At 35.2% G+C, this 16,124-nt stretch overlaps 4 protein-coding genes across 6 annotated transcripts; all 4 read right to left on the bottom strand.

Annotated features, from left to right (window-relative positions):
• Nucleotides 1–303: 303 nt before the first annotated feature.
• LOC110230481 lies at nt 304–3,529 on the bottom strand. 3 transcript variants are annotated; one of them, XM_021033656.1, is made up of 2 exons: nt 1,969–3,529; nt 304–1,191 (listed from the first exon to the last, which is right to left on the bottom strand). In XM_021033656.1, exons 1-2 carry the CDS (start codon nt 2,966–2,968, stop codon nt 683–685), a joined length of 1,509 nt encoding a protein of 502 aa, XP_020889315.1. In that variant the 5' UTR covers nt 2,969–3,529; the 3' UTR covers nt 304–682. The 3 variants fall into 3 exon arrangements, with proteins under 3 accessions (XP_020889315.1, XP_020889313.1, XP_020889314.1); XM_021033654.1 differs by having other exon boundaries at nt 1,450–3,529; XM_021033655.1 differs by having other exon boundaries at nt 946–1,196; nt 1,450–3,528.
• A 2,177-nt stretch (nt 3,530–5,706) lies between these two features.
• On the bottom strand, nt 5,707–6,510 carry LOC9319770 (protein PROTON GRADIENT REGULATION 5, chloroplastic). Its single transcript, XM_021032394.1, has 2 exons — nt 6,058–6,510; nt 5,707–5,973 (listed from the first exon to the last, which is right to left on the bottom strand). Exons 1-2 carry the CDS (start codon nt 6,352–6,354, stop codon nt 5,869–5,871), a joined length of 402 nt encoding a protein of 133 aa, XP_020888053.1. The 5' UTR covers nt 6,355–6,510; the 3' UTR covers nt 5,707–5,868.
• A 529-nt stretch (nt 6,511–7,039) lies between these two features.
• Nucleotides 7,040–8,797, bottom strand: LOC9321865 (autophagy-related protein 8d). Its single transcript, XM_002885753.2, has 5 exons — nt 8,646–8,797; nt 7,903–7,958; nt 7,783–7,835; nt 7,423–7,541; nt 7,040–7,317 (listed from the first exon to the last, which is right to left on the bottom strand). Exons 1-5 carry the CDS (start codon nt 8,680–8,682, stop codon nt 7,220–7,222), a joined length of 363 nt encoding a protein of 120 aa, XP_002885799.1. The 5' UTR covers nt 8,683–8,797; the 3' UTR covers nt 7,040–7,219.
• Nucleotides 8,798–13,424: 4,627 nt separating this feature from the next.
• Nucleotides 13,425–15,575, bottom strand: LOC9321866 (ABC transporter F family member 4). The gene has a single exon (XM_002885754.2). The coding sequence runs from the start codon at nt 15,573–15,575 to the stop codon at nt 13,425–13,427; it is 2,151 nt and encodes a 716-aa protein (XP_002885800.1).
• Between the last annotated feature and the right edge of the window lie 549 nt (nt 15,576–16,124).

Genomic DNA, 16,124 nt, shown 5'->3' on the forward strand with positions numbered 1-16,124 from the left:
TCTCCATATGTTTGAGTGAATCCTCTTGCAACCAATCTAGCCTTGTGTCTTTCAATTTCACCATTACTCTTATACTTTATGGTGAAAACCCACTTTGAGCTAACACATCTCTTCCCTTGTGGAAGTTCTTCTTCATCCCATGTATGATTCCGAATCATAGCTTGTACTTCATCATCCACAGCATTAGTCCATTCCTTTCTTTCCTTAGCTTCTTCATAGCTTTGTGGGATAAATTCCACATCTAGCTTACTAATGAAAGCTTTATGTTCCTCGGGAAGAAGGTCAATCGAATATGTTGCTTGGATTGGATGAGCCACGGCTTGGCAATTGAAGAGAACCTTAGGCTTCTTTGCCCTTTTACTTCGTCTTGGGTTTTGTAACGTGTAGACCGGTTCATTTGTTGTTTGAGGAATTGAGTTAGTCTCTTCTTCGCTTGATGATCTAATGACTTCATCTTCACTTAGTGGACCGATCTCTTCTTCACTAGATTCTTCCTCTACAACATTCTCATGGTTACCATCCGACGACTCTATTGGTGTTTCAACTTCACTTTCTTGAGTCCCACTTGTAACTTCGCCTGGTATCTCTTCCGTAGTGTCTTGAGGTATGTTAACATTACCCAAATGCTCAAGAATGTGTTTAAGACTCTTTGCTCTATCCGAAGTTGAGTTAGGTAGGTCCTTTACACTCTCCCAATTCTTTTCTCCGAAATAGGCCTTGTCTTCATGAATTTCACATCTCTAGATACATAGTATCTATTGTTGGTTGGATCAAAGCATTTGTAGCCTCTTTGAGTTGTGGAGTATCCGATGAACACGCACTTGGTACTCTTGGGCTCTAGCTTGTTCCTTAAGTCACCTGGAATGAATACAAAACAAACACAACCAAACACTCTCAAGTGCTCAATGTTAGGGTTTTGGTTATTCAATACTTGAAAAGGTGATTGATCATTAAGAACTCTTGTTGGAATTCTATTAATAAGATAACAAGCGGTCATAACCGCATCACCCCAAAACCTCTTAGGCATATGCTTATGAAATAGCATTGCTCGTGAGACCTCCATGAGGTGTCTATTCTTCCTTTCCGCAACACCATTTTGTTGAGGGTTGTATGGGCAGCTTGTTTGGTGTAAGATCCCACACTTTTCCAAATGGGCTTTGAGCTTGGTGCTCGTATATTCACCTCCATTATCTGTTCTAAGAATTTTGATCTTTGCATCAAAGTGATTAGTCACATACTTTTGGAAGTTTAGAAATGCATCATAAACTCTGTCCTTAGATGGAAGCAAAGTTACCCAAGTATACTTAGATTTCTCATCTATGAATGTCACAAAGTATTTATGATTATCTCTAGATGCACAAGGTGAGGTCCAAACATCCGAATGCACAAGATCAAAACACTTCTCATAAATAGTATTAGACTTAGGGAAAACCGTTTTGCAATGTTTACCTAAGATGCATGCTTCACAATGAGAACAATCATAAGATAAACCGGGTAATAACAAGTTCAAAGTTCTAGAGTGTGGATGGCCAAGTCTATCATGCCACAATACAACTGAAGTCTTAACATTATTTGCGGAAATAGAAGAGTTTAAAGAAGTGTCTTCAAGAACATAGAGATCATCCTTGGTGCCTCCTTGTCCAAACACAGTACCGCTCTCAATATCCTGCAACTTAACATCATTAGGACTAAAGATAGCAAGACAATTTAAGTCCTTAGTTGTTTTCTTGACCGAGAGCAAGTTAGAAGTGAACTTAGGCATATAGAAAGCACTAGACTTCTTGTTAAACAAGTTTATGCAACCTATTCCTTCTATTGGAACATTATGACCATTTGCAACCTTAACATTCCCTAGTGCCGGTTTAACATTCTCTAATAACCTAGGATTACTTATCATGTGATGAGAAGCTCCGGAGTCTAACACTAATGAATTTGAATCATGAGAGTTAGAGGTAAAGAGAGAGATACCGCCGGGATGCATTTTGGATGCTATGGATTGAAGAAGAGCTTCAAGATCGGCCTTGTTCATGGTGATGGTTTCTTGAGCTTGAGAGGTAGAAGTGGTACATCCCTTGTCTTGAGCAGTAGCTCGCATTGCTTTCTCTTGATGTCCATATTGCACAATGGCCCTCTCTTCATTATCAAGTAGTCCTCTATCACTTGTGTTTGCTTCATTAGCTCTCGGCTTGGAGTTCTTGAACTTTTCCGGCTTCAAGTGAGGGTGTAGGATCCAACACTTGTCTTTGAGGTGACCCTTCTTCTTGCAATGATCACAAAACCAAGTCTTTTTATCATCTTGTTTCACCATCCCGACCTTGTTTGCCGTTGGAAGACTCTCTCCTTTGCTACCAAATAGACCTTGCGAACCATACTCCCTTTGTATCTTTGGACACACTTGTTCTAAGGTAGGGATCTTGTCATCTCTCAAGATGTGTTGGATCACATCCGTGTAGCTTGAATTAAGAGTCAACATCAACCCAAAGACAAGATCTTGTTCCCTACGCTCCTTAAGTGTCTTTGCATCCGTAGTGAATGGCCTTACCATCTCTAATTCAGCAACAAGCGATCTATACTTCCCAAAGTGAGCATTAAAGTCGCTATCTTCTTGACTTAGTTCCCCTAGAGCCTTCTTAATCTCATAGATCCGAGTCAAATTTGATTCATTACCAAACACATTCGCGAGAGTATCCCAAAGCTCCTTGGATGTCTCACAATACGAATACCCTTCTAAGATAGAAGTTTCAAGGGAGCAATGCAAAGCACTAAGGACATTTAAGTCATCTTGCTTCCACGTGTCTTTGTCAATGCTTTCATCCAACTTCTTCAAGTCTTCAAAGGTTGATTCAATGTGCTTTGTGAGCCTCCTACTGCCGAGCACATTAGTAGTTGTCCTCTTCCACAAGAGGTAGTTGTTCCCGTTTAGAATCACGGAGAACTTCAACTTCAAATCCTTGTAAGTATCACTCATTGTACAAACCAATTTAATAACCAGTCCAACGTAACCAACGTAATCCCACAACGGGACTTCCAACAAAAATCTCCACCGTTCAAATCCTAGATAAACGGGTCAGGAACAACACTGCAAAATTTCAGCTCACACCGAGAAGAACTAACCGTTAGATCTTCCAAATACTCACGACAACTGCTGCAGAAAAATCTGGAAATTTCAGATACGACCAGCCACGATAAAACTCAGATTTCTCCTAAACCAACCGTTGAAACACGATCTCCACCGTTGAATCTCAAGACCACTGAGTCACGAAGCTACCCTCCAAAAATCAGCCAAATCGGAGCTCGTTTGAGTGTCCAAACGATTAACAAAATCAAAAGACGCTCGAGAGAGAAGAATAAGAGAAAAAGCAAGATTAGAAACTAGAACCACGCTCTGATACCATGTTAATATTTAAGTAGGAAAGATTGATGAAACCATGATTTAAGATTGGAGAGAAGCAGAAATGTATTGATGAAAGATGTGTATCACACAATGAGGAGGCACACACGTTTATATAGAGAACATAATCTAGGTCTGAGATGGGTTGTGACAAAGACCAACAGCACCCTCATTCAGCCTTGTAACCCGAGTAACCCAAGTAACCTGTAACCCGAGTAACCCAAGTAACCTACATTTAACCCTGTAACCTGTAACCCGAGTAACCCGAGTAACCCAAGTGTTAAATGTCTTCTTGATTAACATTGGAAAATATATTTTTGTTCATTTTATTCGTCTTAGTCTTATAAAAGGCAGTTTCGTTAATGTTGAATCTTGTAAGCCAAGAGAAGTTATCGTTGTATCTTATTAAAACGTTCTTATTTGATTAATGACTTCAATGTATTTACGACTTTTGTATTGATTTCTAGTTTGCATGGGATTGTTACGGTTTGATGCTCTGTCTAAATACTGTTGTTTCTTTTTTCGTTTGTGACTTTTCAAAGGGTTGAATTTTGAGTCAGTCCAACCGTTTTTGAAGCTTTTTTCGTTTGACTTCACTTACAACCTCTTAGAAAAAAAAAACCAAATAAGATTAGTTAAAAACTTGAAACCAAAAGCTACTATGGGAAACTGTCTAAAGAACAACCTCCTTCAGTTTCTCCCAAGCCTCTCATCATTCCTCCAACTTCAGGTATATCTCTCATTTCAAATGCACTTTCTACTTTTGTTTACATATATAAGAGAGTTTAACTTTGCAGCTTTGCTGAATTGAACAAGGAAACAATGAATTTGAGACAATACATGATAATGGCTTTACTCGAACATTTTATGAAGGCTACATCAATGAGACAAACTTTTCTCCCTGCCTCCCTACATAATTGGACTAGGTTAGTTATGATTGCCTTTAATAATTTAGGTCATGCTTAAGATCGGATTTCCAAAACTTATACAACGGCATATAATGTAAATTATATTAGTTTTTTAATCCAAAAATATCCTTTTATCATCTAGTAGATTTTTTTATAAGTGTCAAATTATTTATAAGTTATTGAAATAATATTAAAAAAAGAAAAGAAAAATTCAGGCCTAAAACCTATATCAAAATCTTAAGTTTGTAATGAAACCTATATATATATATATATATATATATATATATATAATACAAATTCATTGATTAACAAACAGTCCGCTGTAGCACATTGCTTAAACTTTGAAATCAAGTTACCCTCTAATTGGAATTCCGGGTTCGAATCCCGGCAGCGGAAAATCTTTTTTTTTTTAAACTATAAGAAAAACTTTACACAAATCTATATGTACTAGGATATGATCCGCGGACAAATAAATTTTTGTTGTGTTTTCTTATAACTTTGTGTTGTATATATTTGATTAAGAAACTTTTTGTTAATAGACTCGGCATCTTGAGTCTATTAATGTCTTTGGTCTATGTTGAGTTTTGTGTTTGAAATCTTCTATTCTTTAGTTCTTTGATAATTTTTAGTATTAATTCTTTGATTTGTTTGCTTGTATGATCAGTTCCAGTGCCTTACTTTGTGATGCTGGAAAGTCTTGATCAATAAAAGGTACATTGTTTTCCCCCTAAACATATAAATATGAAAAGGTATAAATATTATCTTGATTCACACTTGTCTTAGTTTGTAGAAATTGTGTTTTTTTAGATGACCGTTTTGTTTTTTTACGCCTACATTGTGCCCCTAAACATATAAATTAAGCTACCGTCGAAGGAATCGGTTAACTCAAGTATGTGTAGTTGGAAACATCTCTTATGAATTTGTGTGCAGGCGCCGACCGTTATTACTTGATGTATATGAATGAGTTTTTGGCGTTCGTAGGTGGAGGAAACTTCGCTCTTTGTGTAGACGAATATTTCTCTTAAGGCACAATCTGGCACAATCTCATTTTGAAGAAATTCCCACTTTTAATAGTTTTGATGATACTCGAACAGAAAGTTTCAACCTGAAGAAGGCCAAGGCAACTGGCAACAAGTGGACCTTCTGAAACCTTTGGGAACGAATGTGTAGCTAGCAGAACAGAGTTTGTGTTAAAGAATGTCGAGGGAAAGGGCAGCTGCATATATATCAAGTTTCCGCGATGAACTTTATACGACATATTATGCAATCTTACTTGGATCTTGAAGTAATCAGTGTAAGTTCATGTTGTTAAATCTACAGCTCGGGAGACCTTATTGAACATTTGTTATCAGACTCATGATGTTTTAAGTGTAGTATCAAAGTGGTACACACATGACACAACTTTCAGATGAGAATGGCAGCAGTTATGTGTGTTGAGTAACCCTCAAAAGGCAATGTAACAAAAATCAAGATTATAGGTTTGGACAAAATACATCTAGACAACAACAACAAGAGGAGAGTGAGTGTATACAGACAAAAGCAGAGAGAAAGATTTGTTCTTTTTAAGACCTAAGCAAGGAAACCAAGCCTCTCTCCATTCTTCTTAGCAAGCCTGATAAGCCCTTGTCTCTGTTTTGCATCTGCTCCAATCGATTTGCAAAACTCAGTGATCACCTGAAAGAACAATAACCCATTTCCACAAAACTCATGGACGTTGCTTCTTTAAACTAGTTCTCAAGAGAATGGATTAAGACAAACCTGAGAGTGTAGGGCAATGGCTTTTCCTCTAAGCTGATTAAACCTCTTCTTGCCAACTATGTTGCGTGTGACAACGACAAGTGGTGCAAATAAGCCTTTGCCTTCATTAACATTCTTCATCATAGGTACTGCTCTGATTGCTTTACGTGAGACTCTGGCTTGTTGCGGTGGCGCAACTGTCTTGGAGAGCATGGTTTGGTAATCTTCTCCGGAGATGGAACTTCCCCAACCTCCATAGAAGGAAGTTCTGAGCAAAGTTTGATTACATCCAGTTGCAGAAATCGAAGCAGCAGCCATAATCAATCAGCTTCTCTCGCTCTTTGATGTTAATGGTAGAGAGGAAGAGAAATTGAGTGTGTGTGGTTGGATTTTGAGTTTAGCATTTTGGTGTGGACAAGGTTTGGGTGTTGGTTTGGTTTGGATGGAGAAACCAGAGCCACAAATATGATTCTCGTCTTTAGGCTTTTTTTTTTTTTTTTTTTTTTTTTTTTTTTCATTTTTTTGACTTGATTTATTACGTTTCTCATGTTTCCGGGTGTGATCCTCTGTATCACGTTTTACTACATCAAACATTTCTCCACCGTCCGATCATTTATTTTTGTATTTTTAACTTTTCTTTCAATGGGAATCATATTGAAGTATTAACCTTATGAGTTATGATGATCTTTAGTTAATGACTGAACCAAGAGTTCAATTATTTTGTGAAAGAGATTACAAGAACTTGGTAGAATTAAGCAATGGTAAAAGCGTTGAATTCGGGGTATATGAATATGACTGGATATAAGCGATTCGACACTGTCGAGCTAAATTTGTGAAGATAGAAATTGTAAGGCATCAACGACTAGTGAATAGGCCGCCGGCCAATATTTTAGCAAAGGATTCGATTCCAGGAGGACACCAAGTGTGCACAAATCTAACTAAATCATTAGTCAATGACTAAACCAAGTGTCTTATGTAACGGGTGTAGCGACTACGAAAGAAATTAACCGTAGCATAAGCAAAGTAGCACCATGAATGGAAGAGCTTATCATGTTCATAACATAGCATGCAAGTTATATGCAAGTTTCAAAAGTTTTGTCCAATGTCATGAAAACTAGAGACATGCAGAGAAATAAACAGACTGTACATTGATAATCTGATGCATCCACACGTTCCAAGCGCATTAGTAGAAGATACCGAATGTGTTCTCGCCACTGTAACTCATGTATAGAAAGCCATCTTCGTCTTTGTGCTCTTCATAAATCGCAGACATTATGGCCGCTGCAATAAAAGGATAATACTACTATTATTAGCTCCACATTGAGAAAAAGATATGATTGCTTGAACTGGACAAAAAGATGATTAGGAAAAGCATTTGTATCTAACCAGTTGGTGGTAGAATGTTCTTGACAAAAATGAAGATAGCTTTCTCGGGACTGAGCTTGATCCGCTTCCGTACAACGTAAACAAACTGGCCAACAGTCAAATCAGCTGGGACCAAGTACCTGAAGTTTGTACAGTAAGTCAGCCAATTCGTCACCTCAAGAAGGCACAAAGAACATTTTTTATTCCTAAGCAATAAACCACTAAAACTAGAAACCTCTCCATATCTTTCAATAAAAACTTCTTTCTATTCAATTAACTATTAGAAGGGCTTGAAGCCAATCCAGTGACAACAAAGAGATTATATCCAACTCTTCTAGATACAAGCAGGTATGGCAATCCTCAAGAGAATCAAGAACTTACTTTTTCTTATCAATATCAGGGACATCACTCTTCTCGGCTCTTTCGACTATGACCTGCACAATTCAATACAGAATAAGGCAAAGCTATAATTTCCTACAAGAAGATAGCCAAAATTCATACCGGTATTCTGTCCGGATACTTCTCCCTGATACGAGCTGCTTCAGCTTGCCTCTTTTCTGTAACATACACAAAAAAAAAAACACGATCCATAAATTCCAACACATCAATGTATTTCAATCTCTAAAACAACGTAAACAATACAGAGTCGGTGACAATATCAAGAGAAACGAGTTATGATTCTCCTCCACTTGAACAGAGACTAATATAAAGCAGAAAAAAATCAGAACATGTTTCAATCAAAGATTATGTACACTACTACTCAAGCGACTGAAATAGCGATTCTACGCCCCGTGAACAACACAGACTCAGACCACAAAATCAACAGAGACAAGTGAAACTTAGTAACTTCAACATCAATATTCTTCTTCACTTGGAACAAAGATTATAATGTATTTGCATCATCAAAACAAAAGCTACACGAAAAACAAAACATGTTTCAATCAAAGATTATGCACACGACTCAAAGAAACTATACACAGACTCGGCGATCAAATCAAGTGAATCAAATCATCATCAACATATAATTTTGCGGCTTCTTAGAATTAGTACACGCAATCAAATTTGAAATCGTCGGAATTCAGAATCAAGGATCAATTTCATGCAAATTCAAAAGCAATTGAAATAGACAAAACCAGATTTTGAGAAATTTTTAAACCTACTCGCTAAAAAAAACCTACGATGAGAGAGAGATACAGAAGGATCATCAACAAGATTGATCGATTAGGGTTAAATCGAAAACGAACCGAGAGGATGTTCATGCTTGAAGGAGCTAATCGCCATGATTACGCTGCGAGAGAGAAACAGAGAAGAGAAGCAAAAAGGGTTTGTGTTAAACGACGAATTTGGGGTAATTAATGTATTAGTTGGAATGTTTTATAAAGGGTATGCTTGGCAAAAAATCTTTGTATAATTAATTACTTAACTTAAGAGTTAAGAGTTTAGGAAGTATTGAAATATAATTTTCCTTTTTAAAAAAATGATCATTTGTAGAAAAAAAGATATATAATTTTCTAAATTGTATAAAAATTTATAAAACATATATATTGAAATTAAAAAAAAAGTCTCACCTAAAACATGAACAATTTTTGAGTCTATAATGAGTTCACTTCCACTTTTTCTAACCAATCAGAATATACCACCTAATATAAAATAAAAATTAAACTCATTTAGTTGTAAAATCAAATCTCGAATCACTCTTTTTTAAAAACAGAAACAATCATTTAGCCACATTAAATTGTAAATTTTAATTCTAACCACTTTTTATATAAACTCAAACCGATATATAATCTCGCTAATTATAAAATCTAAACCCTAATCTTTTTTTTTAATAATTTTAAACCGATATGTAACTTCGTTTAATTATAAATATAAACTCTAAGCCTCCTTTATAAACTCAAACCGACATATAACTTCGTTTCGTTGTAAAATCTAAACCCGAACTCTTCTTTATAAACCCAAACCGACATTTAACCTCGTTTAATTGTAAAATTTAAATCATACTCCCCCTTATAACCCAAACCGATATATAACGTCATTTATAATTTTAACATTAAATCTTAATATATCACTTATAAACCCAAACCGACATATAAACTTTAACACCAATATATATAGTTATCTATACTATTAATTGGAAATCATTAGATATTAAATAACCTTATGAAGGCTAAAATATTACATAAGATACCATTAGTTTTTAGTGTTTTTAAATAAATTCATTAATGGTACAATAGTAATCACAAAAATAATATATTTAAATAAAATATAGTAAAATTCTTTTAAGTAATTATCAGTTTCCAAAAATTAAACTCACTTTCTCTCTCTTATTAATTATGGACGAAAATTTGAAATTAATTTCTAAAAAATTGTTAATCAATGAGAATTATAAAACTAAGATTTTATATCCAACTAAGATTTTATCTAAACCAATTCTAATAGACTATTCTATATCAATATATATATATATATATATATATATATATATATATATATATATCATTTTAATTCAAAATTAAAATCACTATCGTTTAAATAATATCAATGGCGGATTTTAAGATTCAATTTGAAATTTTGTAAGAAAATTAAATAAAAATATTTTAAGATTCAGTTTTGTTATAATATTTTCAAAAATTTTTAAATATAAAAAAAAATTTTATTTCATAATTTCTAAAAAAAAGATATTAGATATTAACAAATATTTATATTTACTATGAAATAAACTCATATAATAATAAATTTAAAGTAATTATCATTATGGTCTTCGTTTAGAGTAAGTTTCAGAAATATCTAAATAATAGATTGTACATATTAATTTTTTGTTTTATTTTTTCTTTTTCAAATGGATCTTCCTTAAATAAATCCATAATATATTGCACACAGTTAGATCAGAGGATACAAAACAGTGATTTTCGAAGGGGATTGCGAGGGACTGATAAAGATGATCACTCATTTAGTTCAAGTTATCTCAATTTTACGGCTTTGTCAAGATATCACTTTCTGGTAGAAGAAATTTCATCATGTACAATTTCAATTTACAAAGCGTTGTAACAATTCTGCAGCCCATCATTTAGCAAAGTTAGGTTGTTTAACTTTCTCTTTTTATTCGGAGAATGATAAACCACCTCCATGGCTAAGCCATCATTTGTATTTCTTTGACAATGATTAAGCAATAAATAATAATGTAAACTAATCATATAATTTGCATTCAAAACAAATTATGCAGCAATGGCAGATACCTTTCACAGATGTATCTCAAATTTTTATTTTTAGTCCAAAAATCGAATTAATTATTGATTAAACAATGAAAAAAGAATATGCAAAATTTAGCTTAAAAAAGAAACATTAATAAATTTGTTAAAATATATTTGTAACTTTAACAACATACATATTAATCCGCAACACTCACAATATATATTATATGATATTTAAAGGTAAACTAACAAGAATTTGGAACATGATTTTAATGGAATAAAATGAGAATAGGAATTACGAGACGGGATGGCAGAGAAACATTAATAAAAAAAAAAGCCCGCTTGTTTCATGAAATCTACAGTCTAAATTCTACAGCAAAAAATGTAAAGCTACATCCACAACCAGTCGGGGCCTAAGTTAAGCTCTTGTTCATCCCCAAAGTCAAAACCTAGATCTTCTTCTTCAAAGGTTTCTACAAACTGAGGTTGAGCTGCTTCTTCAGTTTGATGGTCAGAGTAAAAAATAACATCTCGCTCATCCTTTAAACCTAGATCCTCTTGAAGAGTTTTCCCGCCAAAATCGTAAACATGCGTTTTCCCGCCAAAAGCGTAAATCCGCGTTTTCCCGACAAAACCTTAAATCCGCGTTTTCCCGACAAAACCTTAAATCCGCGTTTTCCCGCCAAAACCGTAAATCCGCGTTTTCCCGCCAAAACCGTAAACTCGCATTTTCCCGCCAAAACCGTAATCCGCGTTTTCCCGCCAAAACCGTAAATCCACGTTTTCCCGACAAAACCGTAAATCCGCGTTTTCTGGCAAAACCGTAAACCCGCATTTTCCCGCCAAAACCGTAAACGTGTGTTTTACCGCCAAAACCGTAAACTCGCATTTTCCCGCCAAAACCGTAAATCCGCGTTTTCCCGCAAAAACAGTAAATCCGCATTTTCCCGCCAAAATCGCATAACCATGTTATAGAAGACGTGGTTTTACGTTTTGTTTTAAATATTTAAATCAAAAATTGAATTTAAGTAGAATATTAGTTTTACATATATTTAATATTTTGCTTTTTTTATTTTAGTTATTAAGATATTAACATTTTTAATAAAAATAACTAATATAAAATGAAACATAAATGGGTTTAAATGGGTACCCATTTATTTGTGTGAAACCCCATTTAATAAATGGGTTTAATTGGGGTAACCCATTTAACCCCATTTAACATTTTTCCCTAAATGGGTTTAAATGGGTTAATTTTTTTTGTACATACCCATTTAATAAATGGGGGTTCCATGCCCAAGTTAACATCACTACCCTCTTCTTTAAGCTCTCCTTTTTTTCAAGAATATAAACTATTCTCTTTCTGTATTCTATTCTAAATTATAGAACGATATTTATACATAAAACCAATGTTTTAGCATTTAGAAACCTTCTTGTTTTTTTTTTCCTTTTTTTTGGTTAAGTAGAATTTTTCCTTTTCATTATTAGCCTTTTCCTTTTTATTTTAAACCCAAAAATTTTCATATGTTTTTTTCAAACATTTGACATTTCTCTTCTTTACATATATATTGTTTTTTCCTTTTCATAAATATCTTAATATAGAAAATATTATAATTAAAAATGTTAACTAATATGATAGCTAAAAATGCTAATTAATGACATGTGCAACCACAATTGATCGTTTAAAATCCCACGTGGACGGCCACAGAAGCTTATAGCTTCGACTTTTATATAGTATAGATTTTCTAGGTAAATTTGCTAAGACTATTGAAAAAGCTTATCAAGAGTCAGTTGATGGTATAGTCTTGTGTTTAATAAGGTTTGCCAAAATAAGTGTTTACCTAGGTAAATCGTCTCTCTATTTTTCATATCCACGTCACTAACCGTGGCGACGACAAAGTGAGTAACTTTTTCAATGACGACAACGTCCACGCCTCCTTATGTAATTTTCTTCCTTTTTAGGGCAACCAAAGTAAAAACAATACAATAACAACACAAACTAGAGGGCGTTATTTCTAGGCATTAAGCAAAGCAAACTCGAGCAACGTATATACAGTAAAACCTCTATATATTGATACTCGATAAATTAATAAACATGATAAAATAATAATTTTTGTTGTTCCTGAGTCGAGGAAGTGTAAAAATTAACCAAATTCGATAAGATAATAAAATAATAATTTTTTTTGAAATTTTTATGTAAAAATATTATTTCAAATATATTATTAATTAATAATCATGTAAATTTTTGTATATATATATATATATATATATATATATATATATATATACTAAAGTTTTATGTAAGTTTCATTAAAATAACTAAAGTTTTATGTAAGTTTTCAAAATTTGAATACGCTTATTTTTGTTTTTGTTTTAATAGTAGAATAGGTTTCTCAAATACAATTGATGTCACTATTATGAATTTGTATATATGTATATCATTTGTATATGTGAATTCTATAATCATTGATACTCATTATAAAAAAAATTGCTTTCTCTTCTAAATATTAAATATTTAACTCTAAACATATAAAAATTATAACATCCAAAGTATTAATTATATTTAGATCAAATTTTTAAAATTCGTATTTAACAAAATGTTTTTAACAATTAAAAAAAAACTTTTTATAAATTAATATCACTATATCTTAATAAAATATTATGTTCTCAACATTATTAATTTATAGAAGTTTGACTGAAGTACATGAAATATATAAATAAAAAGATATTTGTTTGTTCGAGGCAAAGTAAAAATAAAAGTGAACAGGCGGGTCCGTATGTTTCATGAACAGAGCCACGGGCTTTTTTTTTTTGAGTTTATTTAGGTGGAGCACCTTAGCAGCCAAGACAAGTTAACTCATCAACCTCTGCTTTGATTTCTCCTATGAGTTCTTCTTTGTACTCTTCAAACGTGCCTCGGAAGAAAGTCACTGTCCCGGCTTCCACAACCCAAATTTCACTCTTCTCCTCGTCCTCACAGACACGGCTTATGAGTCTCGAGTCGTGGCTCACCAACACAACTCCTCCTTTGAACTCATCTAGTGCATCCGCCAAGGCATCTATCGTCTGCATGTCGAGGTGATTTGTTGGCTCGTCAAGAAGCAAAATGTGTGGCTTCGACATTGAGATTGAGGTTAACACAACCCTAGCCTTTTGTCCTCCAGACAATTTCGCAGTTGGAGTGGAATGGTTTTCACCTGTTAGCCCAAACTTGCCCAGTTTGGCACGCACCGCCTCTTGTTTGCTACATCCCTCTTGGTCAGGATACAGACGAAGAAGATACTCAACCGGTGTCTCCCACATTGATAACTGGTCAACAAAGTGCTGCGAGTACCTGCCGATTCTTAGCTTCTGGCTTCTTCTCACTTCACCCTCAGTCGGAACTAAATCTCCCGCAATAAGATTCAAAAGAGTGGACTTTCCAGCTCCGTTAGGCCCAACTATTGCTACTCGTGTCCCCATATCTATACCTAAATCCACATTTGAGAGCCTGAAATCTGACTTGTTTGGGTAGCAGAAGCTAACCTCAATCAACTGCAGAAGAGGACGAGGGAGCTCGGTTGGTTCTGGAAAATCGAGCACCACCTTATAATCACTCCACTTCCTTGGAGCTTCAGGTGCTGGGCCCTCGTCATCCATCGTCTTACCCTTTGCCTTACGCTTGGATGCTTCTTTCGCTGCAGCAAGCTTGGCCCAGGCCTTTACCTTCTCCTGTTCTACCCTGTTTCCAGACCTCTTAGCTGCTTCCATCCGTTTCTGGAAAATCTCAGACTTTTTGTTCATCTCCTTACGTCGCTGAAGATATCCGGTTTCGTAAGCATCGTAATTACCACGATACAAGTGGAGACTCTTGTCGTGCAAATGTATTATATCCGTGCAGACAGCGTTGAGGAAGTCCACTCCATGTGAAACAACAACCAGCGTATTCTTCCACCGGCATAGATACTCCTCTAACCATAAAACAGCTCTCAGGTCGAGATGGTTGGTGGGTTCATCTAACAACAAAAGGGTAGGTCGCACAAAGAGAGCTCTAGCTAATGATATTCGCATCCTCCAGCCACCACTGAGCAACTTAGTTTCACCCGCTATCATATCTTCTGTGAAACCTAAACCCGCAAGAATTTTGGAAGCCTGCGCTTCAGCAGCATCTGACCCCAACATATGTAGCCTCTCATACAATTCAGCAAGCTTTTCCCCATCAGCATCATCGTTCTCCAGAGCTGCAGCTTCTTCCCTTAGCTTAAACAGCTCTTCATTGGCAGAGACAACTGTTTCCAGAGCACTCTTTCCATCACCGACCACCTCTTGCTCAACAAGAAGAATGTCAATATTCTTGGGAACTGGAATCTTCCTCCATGCCAAAAGCTTGAGCAGTGTAGACTTACCCTTACCATTTGGGCCCACCAATCCATACCTTTTCCCATGTGATATCATGAGAGAGGCATTCGTGAGAAGCTCTTTCCCTCGAACAGAGACAGAAAACGAACTGATCTTAATATCTTTGACATTCGCATCTCCTGTTTCTTCTCCATCAAGCACCGATGTCTTGCTTCCCATAACAACCGTGAATGCATCATGGTCGTCCTTCAAGGCCTCCTTCTTTCCTATCTCTGCAGCCAGGAGAGCGGAGAATTGATTACCCTTTGCCTTCATTTGTGTCTTAGGAGTCACAGAGAAATCGAGTTTCTTTTCTTTGCCCTTCTGATTGCTCATTGCAAGCATCTGTCTTTGTTTCTCAGCAAAAACGCCTTGGTCTTCGTCTTCTTGATCATGATTAGGAGGATAATCTATGTCATCAGTGTAGGACGAAACTTTTAGAGCAGTCTTGGCTCTGGACGATGAGCCCTTATTGATCTTGGGTTTATCATCTTTCTTATCCATGCTTGCAAGAATGGCTAGGACTGAAATTTTCTCCTTCTTCGAATCTTTAAAAGTATATTTCCCATTCCTGATAGCAACAATCTCGTCTGACTTCTTCTTACCCATTTAGCACTGTATCTGACATATAAAATTTACAAGTCACGGTTAAAAACAAACACAAAATAAATAAATAAATAAAAAAGCCCCATGAGTTATTATTAATTAAAACCATACAAACTTTGCATATCCATCAACCAGGATTCATAATCAAGCAGACATAAATCATATTATCTTGCAATCCAATTCGATAATTTGAACCGAATTAGGGTTTCTACTTCAGCCACACCAACTCAATCCAATTGCTGGGCTTCTTCGTTTACCTAAATCATTCACTATTCAATATTCGGATTCTGAATCTTATAACTATAACATCCCAACAGCAGAGAGAGAGAGAGAGAGAGAGAGAGAGAGAGAGAGAGAGAGAGAGAGAGAGAGAAGATTGATCTCTTGATTGAACCCTAACATCTGGAATCGATAATAAGTTAAAAAGAAGAAGACGAAGATGATGTATAATGGGTTTGTAACTAAAGGCTATTGTTGGGCCCTGTTGTAGTTAAGCCAAAATCTGTTTTATGTCGATAAACTAAACCACTTTCCAAAGGTCTAAGGTATGCA

The sequence above is a fragment of the Arabidopsis lyrata genome (genome assembly GCF_000004255.2).
Source record: "Arabidopsis lyrata subsp. lyrata unplaced genomic scaffold ARALYscaffold_3, whole genome shotgun sequence".
NCBI lineage: Eukaryota > Viridiplantae > Streptophyta > Magnoliopsida > Brassicales > Brassicaceae > Arabidopsis > Arabidopsis lyrata.